At 32.1% G+C, this 23,078-nt stretch overlaps 1 protein-coding gene across 2 annotated transcripts in view; it reads right to left on the bottom strand.

Annotated features, from left to right (window-relative positions):
• Positions 1 to 23,078, bottom strand: part of Usp47 (ubiquitin specific peptidase 47) — a 104,533-nt gene that overhangs the window by 57,288 nt on the left and 24,167 nt on the right. The window contains exons 2-6 of one of the 2 annotated variants that reach the window (XM_076846895.2): positions 16,896 to 16,955; positions 11,117 to 11,320; positions 8,202 to 8,315; positions 6,510 to 6,648; positions 2,094 to 2,190 (exon numbers count right to left, since the gene is read on the bottom strand). In XM_076846895.2, coding sequence (XP_076703010.2) covers positions 2,094 to 2,190; positions 6,510 to 6,648; positions 8,202 to 8,315; positions 11,117 to 11,320; positions 16,896 to 16,955 — 614 coding nt within the window. The remainder of the gene's footprint in view (positions 1 to 2,093; positions 2,191 to 6,509; positions 6,649 to 8,201; positions 8,316 to 11,116; positions 11,321 to 16,895; positions 16,956 to 23,078) is intronic. The other variant, XM_076846896.2, reaches the window with a different exon arrangement.

Raw genomic sequence — 23,078 nt, 5'->3', positions numbered from 1 at the left:
AAATTACTCTTGCTTTATATATCTTCATGGCATATAAGACAGTGTAAAATGAACTATTTATTATTTACATAGATTTACCAAAGACAGCTCCAAAGGAGGGACTCTGTCTTATTCAACACTGTCATCTCTGTGCCTAATAGAATACTTTGCACATAATTATGTTTGCTGAATAAACAGCCCTGGCTGTGCTCCTATTTTTCTCCACAGTGCTATAATTTCACAGACCATTTTAAGGGTATTAGAACTCATAGTTAAACAAGCTTCTGGGATTCCCCAGGGCAAAGTACTTAACCTTTCTGTGCCTTCAGTTACTTTCTTTGTAAAATGGGGGTAAAAACAGCACATAATTCATAGTTAATTATGAGAACTAAGTCTGTAAATAATAAAGTACTCAGAATAGTCCTGATATAACATTTATTATTAACTTATTACTCACTTTTGAAAATCTTCCTGTCTGCAACGTCCTCTTTCTTCTCAATCTGGCCAAACCATAGCTAGTTTCAACCTCAAGTTCTACATTAAGCCACATCAAGTTTCATTAATCTCTCTTCCCTCTAAATTCTCATGGCCTTTAGCTGTCCTTAAATGTTATTTAAACTGTTTCACAAATACAAATATTGCTATTGTGGGAAGATCTGTAAATTACTCAAAAATAAAGATTATATTTTGAACTCCCTTCTGCCAAGTGCCCCACGAATAAATATTACTGGGCAACAAGTACATGTCAAAATTTTACAAGTAAATTCAAGTGACAAGATTACTGGTAATATAACGTTTAAGCAATACAGCCAATAGTAATAAAAGTTTTAAAAGTAATTCATCTACAAATTTCCATAATTTCAAAGATGTTTCTCAAAAGTAAAAAAGGAAAAGTTCATTTATTCATACTTTAAAAAATAAGTTATATATATATCTTGAAGAAAATATACAAAGCAAAGGTATATTAAACGTATTACAGTAGGATATTATTTAATCTGATGTAGTCTTTTAGAAACACTGAGAGACCCTTATTTACAATAAGATTTAAAAAATAGGGGTGGGGTTGTGTCTCAGTGGGAGAGTGATTGCCTCGCACATGTTAGATCCTCAGAACCACATGAAAATAAATAAACAAAATAAAGATATTTTTTTTAAAAGAAAGAAACGTTCTCCAGAATAAATGAGTTCTTTTATAAAAAAAAAAAAAAAAGAAAAGGAAAGAGTTGGGAAAAAATGGGGGATGTAGCTCAGTGGTAGAGTGCTGGCCTAGCACGCAATGGGTGCTGGATTCAACTGCAATGCTGAGGCACACATGAAAAGAATGTCGTGTTTTATTTTAATTAGAAACAAAGCCTACAAATTAAAACTAATCCTTGAATTCTTAAATTGAAAGGTAAAAAAAAAATAAGTGTATGCATTATATATTCAAATTCTTTCAAAAGCCAATTAACCTATTTACTTCTTCATAAAAATGTTACAGCTACCAGCAAGATGACTAAATTTTACCTAAATATCCTACTACTGTAAATTTCATCCTTTTGTTGCCTGTACATTTCTGATTCTTTCTCCCCAAACTTTTCACAGGCCAGTCTTTCACAAGATCCTTTTCCCTTTATAATATTCAAGAAGTTGCAACTTAAAAATTAAGAAATGCTCCACTCATGCTAACTAAAATAAGCCAATCCCCAAAAAACGAAAAGCCAAATGTTCTCTCTGATATTCAGGTACTAACATACAACAAGAGGATGGGGAGGGAAGAATAGAAGTTCATTGGATTATCAAAGGGGAATGAAGAGAAGGGAGGAGGGATGGGAATGGGAAAGATACAATGATTCAGCTATAACTTTTCTATGTTCATATATGAATACATGACCAGTATAACTGTATATCATGTACAATCACAAGAATGGGAAGTTATACTCCATGTATGTATAACAGGTCAAAATACATTCTACTGTCATGTATAACTAAAAAGAACAAACAAAAAATTATTTTGAAAAGGGAGAAGTGCTCCAAACTTTACAAATAAATACAAGAAATTAGTTAAAATTAGTTAAAAACCGTGTATTCCTTCTTATATCAAGTTTACTTACAAAACAGTTTTAAATACTCACTTATATAATGCATTCCTAAATTCAGGAGTCATAAAAAGTGTTTGCAAAAGGCTATTCAAATAGCATGTCATTGCCTGGTTTACTAATCCCACATATCCTTTGAAAAGAAAACACAAACACACATATATATATATATAAATTAGCATTTAGACTAAAAATAACAAGAGAAAACAATATGAATTTACAACATAATAAAAATTCAGAGTTTAGGGTTACTCAATTGGAAATTATCTCCATTTTTTCCAGTAGCACCTAATAAAGATCCCTTTTCTAATATGTGAGCTATGTAAACCTTGTTTCTTAGAAGTCAGGCACTCTTTTTATAGATATGTCCAAAGATATATATATATAGATATAGATATAAATATATATAGATAGATAGATATAGATATAGATATTACATGGCATTCAATAAAATTTTAACATAGCATGATTTTTTTTTATAAATTTATTTATTTATTTTTTCATCTTCCATACATTTGATTCAAATGAGTTATGCATTTCCATTTTTACCCCAAATACAGATTGCAGAATCACATCAGTTACACATTCACAATGTTTACATAATTCCATATTAGTGACTGTTGTATTCTGCTGACTTTCCTATCCCCTACTATCCCCCCTCCCCTCCCCTCTCATCTTCCCTCTCTATCTCATCTACATAGCATGATTTATTGGCATAGAAATAATATTCCCCAAACCTAAAAACTGTAGATTAAAATGGGAAAGTATAAACACATTCACTTTAAATATACACTCCCAACACAGGAAGACTGTACTGAATCAATTATTCTTGTTATCAGCCCTATAAACCAATTTCTACAACGAATTAACAACAGACCACATACATTCATTACATGCTAACCCACAAAAGCTGAGACTCTTAATGCAGAGTGACTTTCTCTATTTTAACAAGCTCACAAAGTATGAAATTGTCTCAGTAAGCATGCTATCCTATGCAGAGTGATTCCGATCCTTACCAGATGCATTTGTAGAACTCTATTTTACCAAGAAGCTATCTACCTTTTGCTAAGGTTCAAGCTTTGATTTCTTATGCTTTTTGTCTTTAAGAACTGAGTACAAGAGTTCATGTATTTTGCCCTATGCTATTACATAATTATAAACTGCTTCAATTCCAGACCACCCCAACCAAGTTGTCCTCATAGAACTCTGTCTTTATTCCATATTAGAATCTTTATTGTACTGTTCTGTAATTTTTTATTTATGTCTTCCCCCATCAGACTACAAGAGCAGGGGTCAAATCTGATTTTTTTCTTTCTCTACTACTGCCAAACACAGCAGCAGATGCACATGAGGGAGCAGCATGACTTACAAGTAACATAAATTTGTATGATATTTGGCTTATTTGTTAATAATGAAAAGCATTGTTTCATTCTTAGTTCATATAAATAGACTCTTCTCCATAAACAGTGATCTGGCCTGGAAACTGGGTTGCTCCTCCTATCTCTGCTGAGCCTGCCTGGGATTTCCCTTCTCCATCTCCTTCCAGTTCCTCAACAGTCAGGGATGGCCAAATTACTGGGAGCCTTAAAAGGTAAATGAATAATACAATCCCTTGTGTACCTAAAGACCAAACATGCTCCACTAATTTGTGACCTGGTTTCGCTTTCATGTGCTTAAAACAACATGGTAAAAGGGAGGAGGGGAGACTGAGAGAAGGTAGTACCATCAATTAAATTTTGCCATGAGCAATAAAAACCACATAGAAAGGTCCTTTGTACTTGTCTTAGCACCACATTTAAACAAAAAGGAAAAGTATGTCTCATAATTGAACTATTTCCTCAAAGTTTGAAATTTTAGTGACACTAATAAAAATACCAAAGAATTTTATATGAATCTTGTCATTGTGTATTGTCTAAATCAAACTTAAAGTGACCACTATCATCAAGTGGTTTCTATAGCTGAAATAACTGTAAATTAATATTTTTACTATAAGCTAGTAAGAAGGAAGAATGTGAGAACATATGCAATCCTGTAGAAGGTACACGTAGAAAGAAATCCTATGCAGAACCAACTAAGGAAGGAGAAAGCAAACAAGGTTAGCTTCTAGAGTAGGAAAAAGAAAACTGTTAAGACATGTATCATGGACTTAAAGATTCTAATCATGTGTGAATTAGAGACTTATCAAAGAAACTGAGACACTCAGACTTAAAGTTTCTAATCACTTGTGAATCCACATCAAACTTAGCCCCCAAATTTACATTCCCATAGTCTCCTATCAACAGTGGTTGGCTACCAGAAGGAGGTGGCAAGCAAAGAGGACAGGGACGTATACATTAAGTTCTCAACCCCCTTGCAATTTTGAGAAATGTGTTCCTAGAGCCCTGAGCTGAAATCATGATGTAAACATTTCATAAATGGTGCCAAGGTTTATAATAATTTCTTCAGGGAAATCCAAATCCAATAGTGACTATCAAAATAACTTTTGAACAACAACCCCTTTGGATACTTATAGACTATTTTAATTCAGAAAGGCAGCACCCAGAGGAAATGTACAAGTAGGGAAAGGGAAAGAAATAGAGGTATGTAAGGAAAAGTAAAGGTATGTGAGGATGAAGACTATGATTACATGGCAATTTATATCAAAAGTTTATTAAAAATTTTAATAAATTTCAACTTAATTCAACTGCTTAATAATATTTTCTATGGAAATAATCAGAGATGAAAATTAAAACTTAGATATAAGAATTCTTATTCCATAAGCAATAGATGAAATAAATACTACTTTTTAGCCTATTAAACACTATATTAAAATAATATTTAATAGCATTGAAAAATGCTATTTGAAAAGTGAAAAAACTTACATTAAAAATCTGCTCAACATGACTCCCATTTTCTTAAAAAGTATACATATGGAGGCCATGTAAAAATAAGCAAGATCACTAAAAGTGGTTGCTGCTAGTGGTGCTGTCAGTGATTTTTACTTTTTTCATTTTACAGCATGACAATAGCATGCATTACATTTGTACAAAGAACACTTTTTAAAAATACACCTTAATTTTAAAGGAATTTACAGGCCATGAGAGAGCCACAGGAAGTTAAACCTGGTACAACAGTGTTCTATAAATACTTCTCATATAAAGGACACAATCAGTTGTCAAAATACACAACAAATATTTCAAAATACTGATTTGTTAAACCTGCAACTTTATCAAAGCATTCCTACTATCTCAGAATAATCTAGGGTACTTATTTAAAACAAAATGAAATTTCTTCCTGTCTATTTCTGAGCTGTCACATCAGACTTTTGGGAAGTAATATCTTGAAACCTACATTTCTAACAAGTATCCCGTAAAATGATTTTTGAAGAAATAAAAATCTGAGAATGTAGATAGCATAATGGAAAACAATTTTATTATCTCTTATTATCTGAAATGGAAGATAATTTTGCATTCCCTTATTCTTGGTGGTATATGATGAAACATTCAACTGATACAAATTACCCCAAATACCAAACATCAAAGGCTTTTATTATACTTCCAGGAAAAGCAAGCTATTAAGCCTACAAAATGTTGAGTTATGAAGAAATTATGTTAATTATCCAATACAGTAAATGAAAGTTTATAGATCACATTAAAACAAAAACTGCAAAGTAATTCTATAGTATTTTTCATAGTAAGTATTTACTAATACAGTATTTTAAATCATCAATTTTGGAGTTCTTTACGAGTAAAGGTTCTGAAGCCATATCTAGAATGAAATGCCATTAACTAGCTGTGCAAAGGCTTCTCTGAACCCCAATTTTCTGTTTTTCTCAATACGAAAATACTACCTATTGAAAATGTTCATTGAAAGATGAAATATATTAAAGTATCCAGATTACATTCACTATGCAATTAACCAACCTCAAATATAAAAAATGAATAAAACTTTTATATAAATAAAGCAATTTCACTAGCTCTGTAATTTGAAAAAATTCAGAAATTTGGTTAAAACATGTTTAGAAACAAAGCTAACAGAAAGTTTTAAATGATGTGAATCATTTCAAACATGATTTAACTACAAGATACAACAGACCCAGTAAAATAAACATGGTCCATCTGCTTCAAAATGAAAGTATACTCCTGAGTCTATTCTAATCTAAAAGAAGATAATAAAGACTTCCAATTCCAGATAAAGTCAACTTTAAAAACTTAAGATTAGAGACAAAACAGAAAATTATAAAAAGAATTTCAAAATACAAAATCAAATATCTTTTAGGTTATTACTAAATAGAGGTGTAACAATATAGTAAAAACATGTTGTTCACATTACTGAGTTGAGGGAAAAGAAAGCCATATTCTTGTTCAAACTTTGCTTGCCCATAAAATGAGAAGATTAGGCTTGAAATTACAAAGACTACTCAAAGTCTAATGTCCAACGATTTTATGAAACTATAACAACAATAAATCTTACCAGTTTCTGATTTATTCAAAATAGATGAATAGGAGTAGCTTTGACTGACATAATCACTGGTGGAACCAACAGAACCTTCTCTTGGAAGTGGACCTATAAACCTGTCATGAACGCTGTCGTCCATGTTATTGGAATCCTCCTAAAAGGCAGCATAAGCAATATTTAGTGAATAATAAATGTACTGAAACATTAAAAAAAAGACATACTAATTGCTGAGGCAATTAAAAAAAAGATGCAACATTACTATTACTGTTCCAATCAAGACATTCAAAGAAGTCTACACACTCACCATTTCCAATAATGTTTAGAAGATGTTTGAAATAAAACCCTTTGGAAAGGTGTTCATGTTCCTTTTCAAATAGTGCTTACTTTCTAAATTTTTTAAAGTTCTTGTTCAAATGTTCTGTTTACACAAGAAAATAAATTTTTGGTGCTAATAGAACAAAAGTACCACTGTGAACTCCTTGATGACAGAGTCTACCATTCATTTTTACATAATCATTATCAGTTAGGCCTCACAGGCAGGGGATGCTTAGTAATTGTTGGATGAGCTGGAGTAACCCTACGTCTTCTAACAACAAACTTTCTATTAACATGGAAGATGTTGAAAAGGATTAATGAATAAAAACAGCAAAGAAATTAAGACAGAATTGAAGAATAATTCTACATTTTAAAACATAAATCCTCAAACTGTGAATCTAGAAATCTCTAAATTAATAGCTAATTCAGACTTCGGTATCACTCATACTAATCAAAATTTCATGATGCCATGAAAATAAATATGAGATTAAGGAACAGCTTTCAGTATTGTACTCTATTTAATTACTATCTATCATCCAAAAATAAGTTTTTATTCCAAAGAGAATTCTAAATGAAAAGTGTCCAATAGAACAAATTTTCCTGAGCAAAACTGTACTGAAAAAAAAAAAGCTCTTAATCCATAAATGCTGAGCCTTGCTTTCCTGGCATGTAAAAGAGTAAGTTAAATCAGACGAGACTTTCTAAATCGTTTTTAAACTCACATCCTCTATAACATATTCTTATCCCACATACATGTAACTATCCAACAAGATTTACTTTCCATAGTTTTTAGTTTCCCCCAATGCCTTCAAATATCAGAACTCTGAGAAAATACATCTCAAAGTGGGAATTATTAGAATAAACACTACAGGACGAGGCAGGAAAGCTTATTAAAATAAATGTAAATTGGGGTAAACACTAAAAGAATATATAGAAACAAAGCATCAAACTTATATATTACAAAGAAGGCAATGGGATTGCGAGGCATGGGGAAGTGGAAATAGAATCAGCCTCACACACACACACACACACACACACACACATAAAAATGACAAACACTGACAATGACCAAGTGAATGCTTAACCAAAGGAAAGGCCATTGAAATGCAGGAAATCTTCGTAGCATTCGTTTTAACTTATTCTAGACCTACTCCCATCTCTGGTGTGGCAGTGGTGTTGAAGATGGCAACCCATGTTTTCCTGAATATGGCAACAGACTGCTTACACAAATAATGGTGCCATGGATATTCAGAGCTTAGAGCAAACCAATATAAAATAATAATTTTTAATACAAATTATAAAACATCTTTCCTCCTTTGGAAAATTACATTCCAAAATAGGGGGTGACAGTGACAAAAAAAACTATGAATATGGGTTTTATAAGTAGCTCACCAGCAGTATTTGAGGTTGTTCACCATCTTTATCTGTCAAATGCAGAAAGTTCTTCTTTCCTGGCTCAAAATTAGCATCAAGAAGAGACTTGTCACTGGCATGATCCAGTGGAGCCTACAGGCATAAAACACAGTATCTCAGATTATGAGAAACATTACTTATAACAATAAGAAAAATATATAAATGCACACATATATACATTTAAACAGTATTTTTTCAGTAATGATTCTGTAAAGTTTCTGTTCATGTAGTCTTGGAATTAACTCATCCACTCATAAACTGGGATGGCTAAGCCCAGTGACAGTGCATACACTGGCAGCTATCCCAAAGGCTCACATTCCCCAACATCTAAAAAACTGAAGACAGAAAAGGTAAAGTAAGAAAAAAATGCTAAGTAACACACACACACACACACACACAAAAAAAGCTATATTCTATTTCTATGTTCTTTAAAATGTATGCTACATCATTTTGATGAAAATTAAGATAATTTTATGTAACTATAAATGTTTTGATGTAAAAGTAGAAATTCCCAGATAAGCAACACACTTAAAAACCCAATCAAAATAATTAAAATGTAACCAATGCAATATAATCTTCAGAAAGAGCCCTTAAGACAGGAAGATTCCAAGTTCAAGGCCAGCCTGAGTGAGTTGGCAAGACCTGGTCTCAAAATAAAATGGGAAAGAAAACAGGGGTGGGGGTGTGGGACTAGAGATATAGCTCAGTGGTAAAGAACTTGCCTAGCATGTGCAAGACCCTAGGTTCAATCCCCAGTATTGCAGAAAAAGAAAAAGAAAAAAGAAAAGATGAATCAGAAACATCAAACAGTTTTGACTCTTCTGAGGAACCAATTAAAATTATGCCCTCCAAATACCATGGGGATATGCATATATATACAATTTCATTTGCTGTTAAGAGGCAGTTTCCCAGAAAACAGAACAACAATGACACAGGATATGAAAGGGTAATATAAGCAAAAACGAGAATGAAAATATATGGAAATTTGTGTTAAAAAGTTAGTTTAATATCTGGGAGTTACCAAAGATTTAAAGGACCAATCACAGCTTGTCTTAAACTCAAGGAATCTGATTTTTAAACAGTAGGCAGTGAGCAACGGTTGAAGGCTTTTGAACTAAAATGTTAACATTAGTGTTATGATTTAAGATAACTGCAGGTCTTACCCTCTAATATGCAGGGTAAAATCAAACTGAGAGGAACCAAAAAGACTATTTAGAATACAATTCTATAATGCAAATGAGATCCAATTAAAAGTCTGTTTCACTACTCTCCCATGCAAAATTGATCAGTTTTTGCTATGATATGAATGCTTATCTCTCCAAAGCTCATTTGTAGAAACTTAATTTCTAAATATATTAAGAGTTGGGGCCTTTAGGTCTTGAAAGTGAAGCCCTCATGAATGGGATTAGTTCCCTTATCAAAATGGCCCAAGGAAAGATGTCTATCAAGGGTTCTAGGATTTTTTTTCTTTTTTAGTAGTTACAATTATTTATTTTCATAGTAAAAATGAATATAGGATCCAATCAAATGGTGACCTACATGTGTGTCTAGAAATATTCCTCCTCTAAACTCGATGCAATATCAAAAAGTAGTTTTTTAAAGAAAAATCTAGCAGCAGAGCAGGAAAATAAAAAGTGTCATTAGCAAACCAGAAGTTCTGAGACATTAAAAAACAGAAAGAAGATGGGATCTATGGAAAAACAACACTAAAGGAAATCATAGCCCAAAATGCCTATACAAAACTACGGTGGAGATAAAGGTGGTAGGGAACTGTAGACTAAGGTGAAAATGTACAAGCCAAAGAAGCATTAGAGTGAGCAATTGGGAAAAGGCTTTCTGATCAGCTTAGCCTCTCTTCTTTATCTCCTTTGGCTAAGGGACAGACAGTACCTTTTCCCTTTATCTGTCACGAGTCAAGCATGGGCCTTTTGCCAGTAGGACAGAGCAGTGCTATCCAGCTAGGTACTGATCACCTCTCAAAACCACAGTCAGAACAAGTTGATTCCATGACAAATTATAAACACACCATAGCCTGCAGCATGACCCACCCCTTCCTCACCAAACCCAGAAACTGAACATAGTACATTATTAAACAGCATCCATACAGAAGTTAACAAAGACTCTCAAATATAAAGATGAGTAGAAAACAAGAACCATTAAACATCAGAGGAAATGCTATATTATGAAAGAAGAAAATTAAGTACAATAAATAAAGAAAGATAAATAATTAAGGAAATAGTTAATAGAACAAGTAGAAGATTGAAATAAGGAAACATACCGTGAAAGATACCTGAGTGTACTGCAGCCAATAAAGAAATGATTTTGAGCTTGAAAGTTAAAATCAAAAGCTACACATGTTCATACAGAAAAATAAACATATTTTAAAGTTACCCAGAAATATACATAGATACATAAATAAAAAAATAAAAATCACCTAGAAATAACCTTTCTTAACAATGGGGTATATATATATCCTTACACTTATTTCTTTTTCTATGTACATTTTTCCTTTTATTTAAAACATAGGATCATAAAATACATAACTTTTTTTTATTTAAAAATATAAAATGAACATCATTTCATTTAGTAAATTTTTCTTTAGTTGACACAATATTATGATAGTCACCTTTCTTGAATGAAAAAACTGATGACATGACATTATGCAAACTTTAGGACAACAAATGTTGAATCCAGAATGGAGGCAAAGGGAAGAAGAGGGATCCAGTTATTGAGTTGCACACAGACTTTTAACTGCAGCTGTTATACTTGTGCTTATGATATTAAAGATACCATTAATATCCAGGACTTATGAAATCATTAGTGACAACAATAATAATGGCTATAATGACATTATCAGCAGCTTAAGAGTAGATGCTTTAAGTCTGGGGTTTTACCATATCAGCAGTATTGATTCCATTTCCCCACACCAAATCAAAGGTTCCATTTATGTAGCCTACTTTGTTGGCCACATCTTCAAAGAGCTTTCTGACTGGAGTAGACGCTGGTAAATTTAAAGTGATTCGTTCATTCACTGTCTTTGAATTAGTAGTATCTTGTATTATACATAAGACTCTAGGTTCTTCAGCAGCATTTTCTATCTGAAATTAAAAAAAAAAAAAAACACTTTAAATACCATTTATCTTTAAAGAAATATAACCACAATATCCAAAAAATCTTTCATAAGTAAATGTCAAAGAACCCACAAAATAGGAATTATTTTCTCTGTACTAGTATTATTACTTTTTTTAAATTAGGTCTGAAACATCTTCTAATTGATTTGTCAAACATATAAGCACCACACATGTTAATTTTGGAAAAACTAAGGCATATTTCAGAATCGAAAGTCATTCTTCTGTATATCTGCTTTTACCTTTCAAGTTTGTAAAGCGATGGTCAACAAGCTGTGACTATCTTAAGTTACAAATTATAAAATCTGATCCTTAAAAATGTGTCATTACCAAGCCAACAAACCCAGCATTTCTGGGTCTCCTGAAGAAAAGGAAAGTGTCCATTGTCTAAATATTACAAAATCCTCTAACCTTTTAGGCTGCTATATCATATTCCACATGTCCAAAAAGCCCCACATATCAATGTGTTAGGAGCTGAACTTATTGAAACAAATCAGCAAGAAGTAGGGGGAGGGAAAAACAAGGAAAAAAAATATTTTCAACTGCCAATCTGGAAATGAATTAGGGTCCCAAGTTTTCCTTTCTCCTTTTTCATCTAGTGTATAATTCAGTAATTATTAAGACAAAGGTATTTAATAAAAGGAGTTTCTCAAAGAAATTATGCCCATCCTTAAGCACTTGCAAAACAGTCTTCTTTCTACAGGGGTAGTGATTACATCAAATACTTGAGTAAAGGAATTTCTTTCTAACACCTAGCTGTTTGAAACAGAAAGCTGGGCTGAGCATCAGTTTCACTCCTCTTTTTCACCTGACACTACCATCAAATCCTATCAATTCTACCTTCTAGATATCCCTTGAACTTCTCACTTCTCTTGCTCTTTATTCCTGCCTACAACAATCAGAATATCTTACACCTAAATTATGATAATGGGTTTCTGAGAAGTTTAATTTCTTCCAATCTAATATTTCTTCAATCCTAAAGAATATTCTAATATACAAATCTGGTGAAGTAGATCTCTTACTTTTCCTGAAAGTCAGGAGCAGCAATCGTTTAACTAGAGGCATTAAACTGACAAATATCATCATAGGCCATTCAGAAATATGATCTATATGTATGTAAGACTTCCTTTTTTTTTTTAACAACAAAATCAACTCCAACCTCCTGTTGCTTCTATATTATCTATTTTAAAATAAAAATAATTATTACTATTGACTAGTACTAAAAACAGGTTAGTCACAAGGTGTTTAGTTTGCTCAGTGAAATAAAACAACCATAATTTGTTTCTGCAAAATAATTTGGGGTTTGCAAAGGATATGTAAATTAAGGTTAATCCAATTAATTTAAAACAGAAATTAGTTGCTATAAAAGGATAATATTTGAAACAGATTGGCTAGCACTACATTTCAGACAAATCAAAATATTTAATTACCAATAATAACTCTTTTTAAAAATTAAAAGGAGAAACACATTTCTGAAAATTAAGAAAGATAAATGGAGCTTTTAAAAATAATCTCTGGTCTACACTAAAGGAAAGAAAAACTCAATTATTTCAACTACCAAAGATCCATTTTTATAGTTCCAATAGTAAACTTCAGAGGTAAGTTAGGTTTGAATGATTTAAGTGATTTTTGGTATAAAATACTGCACTAGCTAGATTTTAAAGCTTCAGATGGGCTTGAGTTGTTTGTCCAAAGAAGATGACTTTACTTAAAAATTCAGAAATTAAAACTGCTGTATAGTAATAGACATAACAACAGTCATGTGGCAACATCATGTGGCCAGACATTGCCAGTTCCTGGTTCTTTCTCTAAATATGTAAGTGCAAAGCATAAGCACTCCAAACTTCTTTTCTTATACCTAAACACGTGAGGAGCTTAACCCCCAATAGAATCCCACCTGAAGACTAAACATGCTGTAGGTAAACACAAAATTTAATATTATGTGTCCTTTATTCTTTAAAAAAAATGACTATAGCTTTCTTTTTCTATACATATATTTATGCTCAGTTTTTTAAAACTAATAATAAGACTATATACAGGGGGGCTGGGTTGTAGTTCAGTGGTGGAATGCTAATCCAGCATGTGCGAAGTACTGGGTTCGATCCTCAGCATCACATTAAAAAAAATAATGGTATTGTGTCCAATTACAACTAAAAAATTTTTAAAAAAAGACTACACAGGAAAATATGGAAATCCCCAGTAATTCCATAACTCAACACATACACACACACACATACACGCAGGCTTCTTAAATATAAACAATGAATTAGAATCTTCATGTTGTTTTCCAACTTCCAGTCTTGTCAGGTCTAACTCATCCTTTTAATAGCTGAATAGTATTTTAATAGTATTTTTAATACATGAATAAATAATAATTTACTTAATTTTATTTCCATGGGTCTTAGGTTAGACTTTTTTTATATACTCCTAAAAAATAATTCTATGATGAATGCCTACATAAAACTTTGCATAGTTTCTGTTTCCATATGTAAAATTTCTGGACCAATCACATTTATTCTTGAATTCAATTCTAATATAATTTAAACAAATAATCAAAAGGCACTTCCTTAAAGTTCTAGTCTAGCCACTTTTAACAATAACTTTATACTCAACCTTCTGGTCCATTCTTTATTTCACCTATAATTAAATCTAATATGTGGCTACCATTCATAGATTTCATCTAACTTCCAGAATCACTTTTGCCTACACTAATCACACTGAGGTGAAATTTCCTCCTTCGGGGCTGGGGTTATGGCTCAGTGGTAGAGTGCTTGCCTCTCATGTTAAGACCCTAGGTTCAATTCTCAGCACCACATAAAAATAAATAAATAAATAGAGATATTGTGTCCATCTACAACTAAAAAAATGAATATTAAAAAAAGTTTCCTCCTTCCCCAACTCAAATTTGGGAACTGATAAAGGGGAAAAAAAAAAAACACCCTCTACAATATAACTTTCTAAAACATTTAAATGGAAAAGGTATTTCTTAGAATTGGGAAAATAGGGCAACAACATACATACATACATATATATATATTTTTTTTCCCCTTTCTCTTCAGGGTGATTACAGATGGTGAAAAATTTTTTGCTATTCTCTTCCTTCTTCCCATGAATCTGGACTGGCAGGGTGAGCATCTAGGACCCTTAGAATATGACAAAAATGATACCGTGTAACTTGAGGCAGGGCCTTCAGAGAAACCAGTAACTTTGCTTTTGTACTTCTTGAAACCTTCCCTCTTATAAACCAGTGAGCACTTAAAAAATCCAATTGCTCTGGGATCAACATACAGAGAAACTGGCCACTTAGTGGAAGAACTCATCTGATGTATGAGAAAAGCCTTCTTTTACATTCCATCCAAAGCCAGCAACAGGTGAATGAAACCAAGTAATGATGTCACATGCAGCAGAACTGAATAGCTAAGTCCTTGCCCAAATCCCATCTCAAAGAATCGTGAGTAAATAAACTAATTGTTCTTTTATGTCATTAAATTTTAGGGTAGTATGTTACAAAGCAATAGATAACAAAAACACAGCAAAAAACAATTAAGCACATACAAATACTAGTTGAGAAAGATGTGGTAATAGTGGTGTTGGGGGTGAAGGAGACCATTTTAGTGTTATACACAATGTATAAGAAAAGATCTCTGAGGATGTATCATAATCTTGGAAAGGGAGAAATTTTTTTTTGGTCAAAAGAGTTCCATGAATTCAAGGAATCAGAAAAGTCTAAAGCATGTTTCTTTTAGAAAAACATTTACTACATATTAGTTGAGCTATTAAAAGGGCATAAAGTTGTCTAGCCAAATACAAAAAAGTATAAATCATAAAATTAAAACTACTTATTTTATAGACAACTCATAGTACTATTATACTTGTGAGAATAAGGACAAAGTCGCCATATTTAACACCATACATGCTGAGTGTTATGCCCAAGCTCATCAAAGAAACTAAGCTAGATTTACTGGCAGAATCTGAAGAAAGCCATAATCGTGTTTACAAAAGCTAAAACAGATTGTGATAAAAACATGGAAAGCATAATTTTCTTCCTAAGACAGAACTGCTGCTAGGAACACCCAGACATGGTTGACATAGAACATTCTTCCAAAAAACTCTACAGCCTGATGAAAGCACATTTGCCTCTTAAATCATCTTGTTTCCTTTTCTTGTCATTTCTCATGGTTCTAAATTCAAATCTGACTTTTTAGATGTTAACAGCATAATGTTTTAATAAAATAATTCCTAGGTGTTTCTTATTAAAAAACACAAAGTACACAACTGATGGTGTATGTTTAACTTGTCATCAGCATGCAGAAAACAAGTTAATATTAAACAACATTTAAAATTTTTCTGAGAAAATAAAAGCCTAAGATAAATAATGAAAATATTATGAAGTAACCTCTACCTCAACATTCAATAGCCAACCCATTTTCTCTCAAGATTGCCTTCCTTTCAAGGATATTAGAAAGAATAACATGGTTGTAAGTAAACATACACACACTCAAAAGTCCATTTTCTTTAGTTCATGGTACAGAAGCTGCATGAGCTAAGAAATTAAAGCTTAGAGCCATAGTTCATGATTAATATATTGTCATAGATTAAAAAGAAAATGCTAGTATGAATATTTTTGCTCACTGAAAATTATAAAACGTATCAGCCTCATTCAGACCATGTTATTTTTAATTGATAGTCACTGGGCTACTCATGAAGGTCCTAATTTACTTGAAAGTAAAAGATTTTTAAGACCCTCTCACCACCCTATCTCAAAGATACTATTTATGTGGTCTTTATCTAAGTGGTCTCTTACCACAGTTGGGGAACACAAAAGAGATTAATCGAGGAGTTTTGGAGAAATAACTTAGAGCTAAAGGGACCCAAGGATAATTAAATATTATGTAAGGGTTAAAATAAAACACTACATCATAGTAAAGTCTAGGTTTATAATGCACACAAGTCTATCAAGAAGGTGATAATTTTATTTATGCTTCATATAAGATTTCTGGGTTGTAACTTTGTAAATTATTAGGTCATTTAAGTTCTAGACTATTAATAATTCAGAATATAGCTGGGTATGGTGGTAATCCCAGCGGCTCAGGAGGCTGAGGCAAGAGGATTTTGAGTTCAAAACCAATGTTAGCAACTTAGCAAAACCCTTAGCAACTCAGTGAGACCCTGTTTCTAAAAATCAAATATTAAGAAAAGGAAGGGCTGGGGATGCGGCTCAGTGAGCCCCTTGGTTCAATTCCTGGTATTAAAAAAAAAAAAAAAAAAAAAAGGTTTTGAAAATAAATATAAATGTAAAAAACAAACGAGTACCATACCCAAAAAAACAAAGGGTTCCATGGCTTTTATATTAGTCATTGACTAAAAGCAAGGGACTATGAGACAAATTCATGGAAAATTACTTTCAGTTATTAAAACTAGACAGAAATAAAATAGCCAAATAAGCATAAGATTTAAGACATGCCTTGTTATTAAACAAAAATATTAACATGCTGTTACTTGCTCTGCTGATTGTCACACTAAAGCAATTACATCAGCAGACTACCTGTAAAAATTTCTTCTTCATTTCATCAAAGATATTTTGTCTGCATCTCCAAAATACATCCTATGGTATATAAGAACAAAATTAATTATCAATTGTTTCTATAAGATAAAGGAGTAAGACAGGGACATGAAAGCAATAACAGACATTAATGTAATACAATATCTATTAAAGTAATTTTTATGCTAGCTTCAGTACTGTATGATTACTAAAAACCTATAGTATAATGATAAAGAATAAGATTAATGCAGGACACAGGCATATTTTAAAAGAGAGGTAGCTTAAGAATTCCTTGTAAATCAAATGTGCTAAGCCAAAATATTTTCAATCCACTAAAAGTATTTAGCAGTTACTTCTAAATCAAGAGATCCCTGATTTTACTAGTTTATAAATTTGGATTTTTCATAATAGCTACTCATAAAATAAGGCTACTTAACATTATTCCATACAACTATTTCCCTTTAATATAAGCCTCTTTCTTACCGTAAGACAAGCTTTTTATCAATAAGAAAGTAAACATTAAAAGAAAATCCAAGTAACCCATAATCAAGAAATAATCTGAAAGATCTTGGTATTACAACATTTTATGCTTTTTTTGTACATACGTATCTCCCTCCTCCTTCTTTGGTTAATAAAAAGAAAACAATAGTGATTTAAAGGGCGATTTTGGTTTTACAATAGAAATATAATTCTAACAGCAATAAGTTTTTTTAAAAAAACAAATCTAAAATAACCTCTACAGTAATTATTAACTATCTGATATACATTCTACCAGAATCTTCTCCATTCTATACATATATTTAGTAGAGAAATTAATTTATAACCAAGTAGGATCATTTTATACACCCTTTTTAAATTATTTCTTGCCCCTCAGTACTCACCTTCCTGTGCCAAAACATTTAGTTTAAAATTCGCAGTGTTCCAAGTCCAAAGCCAGCCTCAGCAATTTACCAAGGACCTAAGCAACTTAGCACCTTGTTTCAAAAAAAAAAAAATTTTTTTTTTTTTTTTAAGGACTGGGGATGTGGCTTAGGGGTTAAGAACAAGAACAAAAACAGTGCAGCCTTTCATTATAGACAAATTAATTTAACTAATCTGCTATTAACAGGCATCTAAGCACCTTCAAATTTTCACTCCAAGCACTGCTTGTCTACAAGGCTATATACTCATGTTTAGGATTTTTGATACCTTTCTTCCACAGATCCGTAATAAAGTACAGATAGAATGCAACAATCTTCTTGAGCCAAAAAGATGGAAGTTGGGGATTTGGTGTGGTGTGTGGATGCAGTTTAGCTACAATTCACAGGGCAGTCAACAGGAGAGAAGAAAGCATAGAGATCTGCAGAGTGATGCTCCTTAAGTATTCAGCTGAGTACTCCACATCATATGTGTATAAGAAGCTACCTGAGGCAAGTAAAGGAGTCTTAGAGATAAGGTAGGTTCCCTCCAGGCAGAGTTAAACAAAACCTCCTAATACACAAGCCATCAAATAAAAGCACTCAGTAATGAGATCAAATGAGGCTAAATCTAAAAGGCTATTTCTATCTAGCCTCCCCAAGTTTAAAAGAACTGCATCTTATAACAGAGCTTGAGAATATTTACGGAATTAAAAAAAACAAAACAAACAAACAAAAAAAACTAGCATCTATCAAGGTAAAATTCACAAAGTCTAGTTTCCAGCTGAAAATAAACAAAACAAAGTGGAAAATGATCTAGAGTGAGGGGGAAAACCTACTGATGAAAACTAATACAGAAATGGTACAGATGATAGAATTCATAGAAAAGCACATTATAAAGTTTATATTTCATATTTCAGGAACAGAAGACAGAATGTTAAGGGAAATCATGAAAGATTAAAAAAACAAAAAGCCTAAATCGGGTTTCTAGAAATGTAAAGTACCATATCTGAGTATACAATTGATGGGATGAACAGATTAGGCAATACTGAAGAAAAGATTAATGAACTTGAAGAAACAGCACTAGAATAAAAAGGTGAGATAAAGAAAAAGGATTAAAAACCATGAACAAAAGAGAGAGATAACTTTATACCAGAACCATGGAGGCCAGTAGGAAGTGGCAAATATTTTTCAGATGTTTACAGAAAATAAGTGTTCAACCCAGAATTCCAGCAAAAATGTCCTTCAGGAATAACCCGGAATTGCTTTAGTAATCAAGCAGAATTCAAGACATCCTCAAATAAAGGAAAACTCCTATGGAGCTACCCTAAATGTAAAGTGAAAGGAAGTTCTGTAAACAAAAGAGAAATGATCAAAAGATCAAAGAACATAAGAATAAAGGCTATTGTAAGCAAAAACATTACTAATTATAATACTTTCCTTCTCTTGAATTTTTATTAAGTGTTTGACTGTTGAAGTAAAATTAAAGCACTGACTGATGTCTGTTTAATGCAATATTAAATACAGGGAAGGGTAAAGGAAAATAAAGTTTCTACATTTCATTTGAACTAGTAAAATAACACCAATAGACTGATAAATGGGTATATATAATGTAATACCTAGAGAAATTACTAAAAAGTTACCAAAGAGATACAATAACAAATACCACAAGTTAATAAAAATGCAGCTTTAAAAAATATCAAATCCACAGGAAGTAGGTAAAAGAAACCAAGAATGAAAACAAGGAAAATGGCATACTTAAGTTCTAATATGTTAATCATGACATTAAATGTAAATGGTCTAAATATACCAACTTAAAGAAAGAGACTAGCAGAGTATGTTAAAAAATAAGATATGCTGTATTCAAGAAAATCAATATATATTTATATTTATACACAGATGCAGACATATGTAAAATACATTACTATATCAAACGTATATGTATCAAATACAAGCATATATGAATTTACATACAGTGCACGGTTCATGTAAAAAATATTTTCTATGAAAGTAAAGGGACAGAAAAATATACTGTACAATAATTAATCAAAATAAAGCAAAAGCCAGGCACAGTGGTGCACATCTGCAATCCCAGTGGCTCAGGAAAGTCTAAGGCAGGAGGATGGAGAGTTCAAAGCCAGTCTCAGCAACTCATCGAGGTCTTAATACAATGCAAAATAGTCCTGGGGATGAGGCTCAGTGGCTGAGTGCCCCTGGGTTCAATCCCCAGTTCCAAAAAGTTAAAAAATAACAAGCAGGAATTAATATAAAAAGTTAATATCAGATAAAGTAGATGACTTAGGAACAAGAAAATTATTGGAATCAGAAATAAAAGGGGGCTGCCCACCAAGAAGACACAGCAATCTTAAATGTGTATGAACTAAAAAAACAGAGCTGCAAAAATGTATGCCAAAACTGATAAAACTGAAAGAAGAATTAGACATAGCCATGATTACAGTTGGGAGACGTCAACACCTGCTCTATCAAACACTGGTAGAACACCCAGATAGAAAATCACCAACGACACAGAAAATCCCAACAATATCATCAAACAGGATCTAATCAACATTTATAAAACATACCAACAAACAAGCATAAAATATGTATTCTTTTTCAAATGTTCATGGAACATAAAGATAAGACAACATTCTAGACAATAAAATAAGTTTCACCAAACCTAAAAGAATCAAAATTATATAAAATGTAGTCCCTGAAAATAATAAAAAAAATACCTAAATAAGTGGAGAGACATAATATGTTATTGCACTGGAAGGCTCAACAAAGATGTTAGTTCTTTCCAAATAGCTGAACAGGTTTTCTCTTAGTCTGTTTTATGCTGCTATAATAGAATACATGAGACTCAGTCATATATAATGAATAAAAATTGGGGGGCTTATGGTTATAGAGACTGAATATCAAGATGTCAACATTTGACAAGGGTCTTCTTGCTGCACAGTAACATGGCAGAAAGCATCACAGTGTGAAAGGATAAAAAGAGAAAGGAGGGTGAACTCACTTCCATGATAATGAATTCATTCCTGCAGTAATGGCATTAGTCCATTCATGAAGGCAGACCTCTCTCAATATTGTTACAATGGGAACTAAATTTCAACATAAGTTTTAGAGAGTACAAACATTCCTTATCAAAATCCCAGAAAAAATCTGAAGATATCGAGAAGATTATTCTATAATTCACATGGAGACCACCAGGTATGGTGGTGTACACCGGCAATCCCAGCTACATGGAAGCCTGAGGCAGAAGCATTGCCAAGCATGAGGCAAGGATAAAGAACTTAGGGAGACCTTGGATCAAAATTATAAAATAAAATAAAAAAAATATTAAGGGCTAGGGATATAACTCAGTGGGTAGGGCATTTGTGGGAGGGCGTAGGTTCAATTCCCAGTATGAAGAAAAAAGTAATAAAAAAATTAATATGGAAAGCAAAAAAGGATCTTAAAAAACAATAAATCAGGAAAACTCAGTCTACCCAAGTTCATGATGCATTATATAGCTATAGTAAGCAATACTGTGTAGAACTGGTAGAAAAAAAGACTCATAGATCAATGTCACAATAAAAGCCCAAACAAATACACCCAACTGACTTTTGACTAGGTACAAAAGCAACTAAATGGAGAAAAAAGATAGTCCCCAAACAAATGTTGCTAAGAATAGACAGCAAGAAGCAAAAATAAATAATCCTTAATCTAATCCCTACACCTAATACAAAAATTAACTAAATGTGAATCAGCTGAATGGTTAAACAAATTGTGGCACACCCATGCCATGGAAAACTAGTAAGCAATAGATAGGAACCAATTATTGATATATGCAACAACATGATGAATCCCCAGAGAATTATGCTAAGTTTAAAGAAATGAACACAAAAAGATGCATAATTTCATTATATTCTTGAAATGTTCAAGTATGGAAATGGAGAACAGTTTTAGTGATCAGCAGGGATTAAAGAGAAGACAGAGAACTTAAGGGAAATGAGTGTGGTTATAAAAGGGCAATATTAGGGATTCTTGTGGTGAAAAAAAAAATGTTCTTTATCCAGACTATATCACTCTGTGATACTGTGTTATAATTCTATAAGATGTTACCATTAGAGAAAAAATGGTAAAGAGTGCAGGAGATGTATGTTTCATTTCTCATAACTTACAGAGGTATCTACAATCAACTCAAAAAAATTTGATTTAAAAAACGTCTATTCTACTACTCAGTTTAATGTGTTAGAAAGTTTTTGTCTCTTTAAAAAAAGAGATATGAAAATTAACTCAAAATGATCAAAGACATTAAAGCAAGAGCTAAACTATAAAAACCCTTACAAGAAAACACAGGAGAAACACTTCATGACATTGAATTTGGAGATATTTCTTGGGTATAACACCAATACCCAAAAGAAAAGTTTTTAAAAAAAAACCAGATAAATTAAGACTTCATAAAAATTTTACATATCAAAGTGCATTATCAGAATGAAAAGGAAACCAATGGAATAGGGGAAAATATCTGTAAACCATATATCTTTTAAGATTAATACACAGAATACATAAATATATATTTTACTATTAATAACTGTCAAGGTTCCTGTGTATTAAAAACATAATAATAACAATAAAAAAGCTATTTACAATAGCACTAGAAAATATAAAGTACTCAGAAATAGAGCTAATCAAAACTCTGCAAAATTTTTTTATGAAAAAAATTATAAAATCTCTGTAGGAAATTAACCAAGACCTTACTAAATGGTAAAATAATAAAAACTTTTTCATACTCATAATCAGAGACTTGCTACTATAAAGAAGTCAACTCTGCCCAAATCAATGTATATATTCAATGCAATTCCAATCAAAGCTCCAAAAGAATTTGTGTATTTTGGGGACTAACAGGCTGATTCTAAAATCTATATGAATGCATAAAGCTACAAGATAGTCATGCAATTCCTTAAAAAATAAGGTTGAGGGGCTGCGGTTGAGGCTCAGCGGTAGAACACTCACCTAGCATGTGCAAGGCACTGGATTCAATCCTTAGCACCACATAAAAAATAAATAAACAAAACAAAGGTATTGTATCCAACTACAACTAAAAAAAATATTAAAAATAATAAAATAAGGTTGAGAACTTGTCTTACATGTTACAAATAATTAATAAGAAGCTATAGGAATTAGAAGTGTTTTATTGCTGAAGCAAGTTATCTCCATACCAGAACTAGATATTTATAGAAATTTGATTAGAGAAAAGGACAAGCTCTTCAGCAAGTGTCCCAGAATAAGGTATATGGGGGGGCAG

The sequence above is a fragment of the Callospermophilus lateralis genome, chromosome 2, assembly GCF_048772815.1.
Source record: "Callospermophilus lateralis isolate mCalLat2 chromosome 2, mCalLat2.hap1, whole genome shotgun sequence".
Classification (NCBI taxonomy): Eukaryota; Metazoa; Chordata; class Mammalia; order Rodentia; family Sciuridae; genus Callospermophilus; species Callospermophilus lateralis.
The sequence above is the reverse complement of the archived record's forward strand: the minus strand, read 5'-3'. Positions and strand labels throughout refer to the sequence as shown.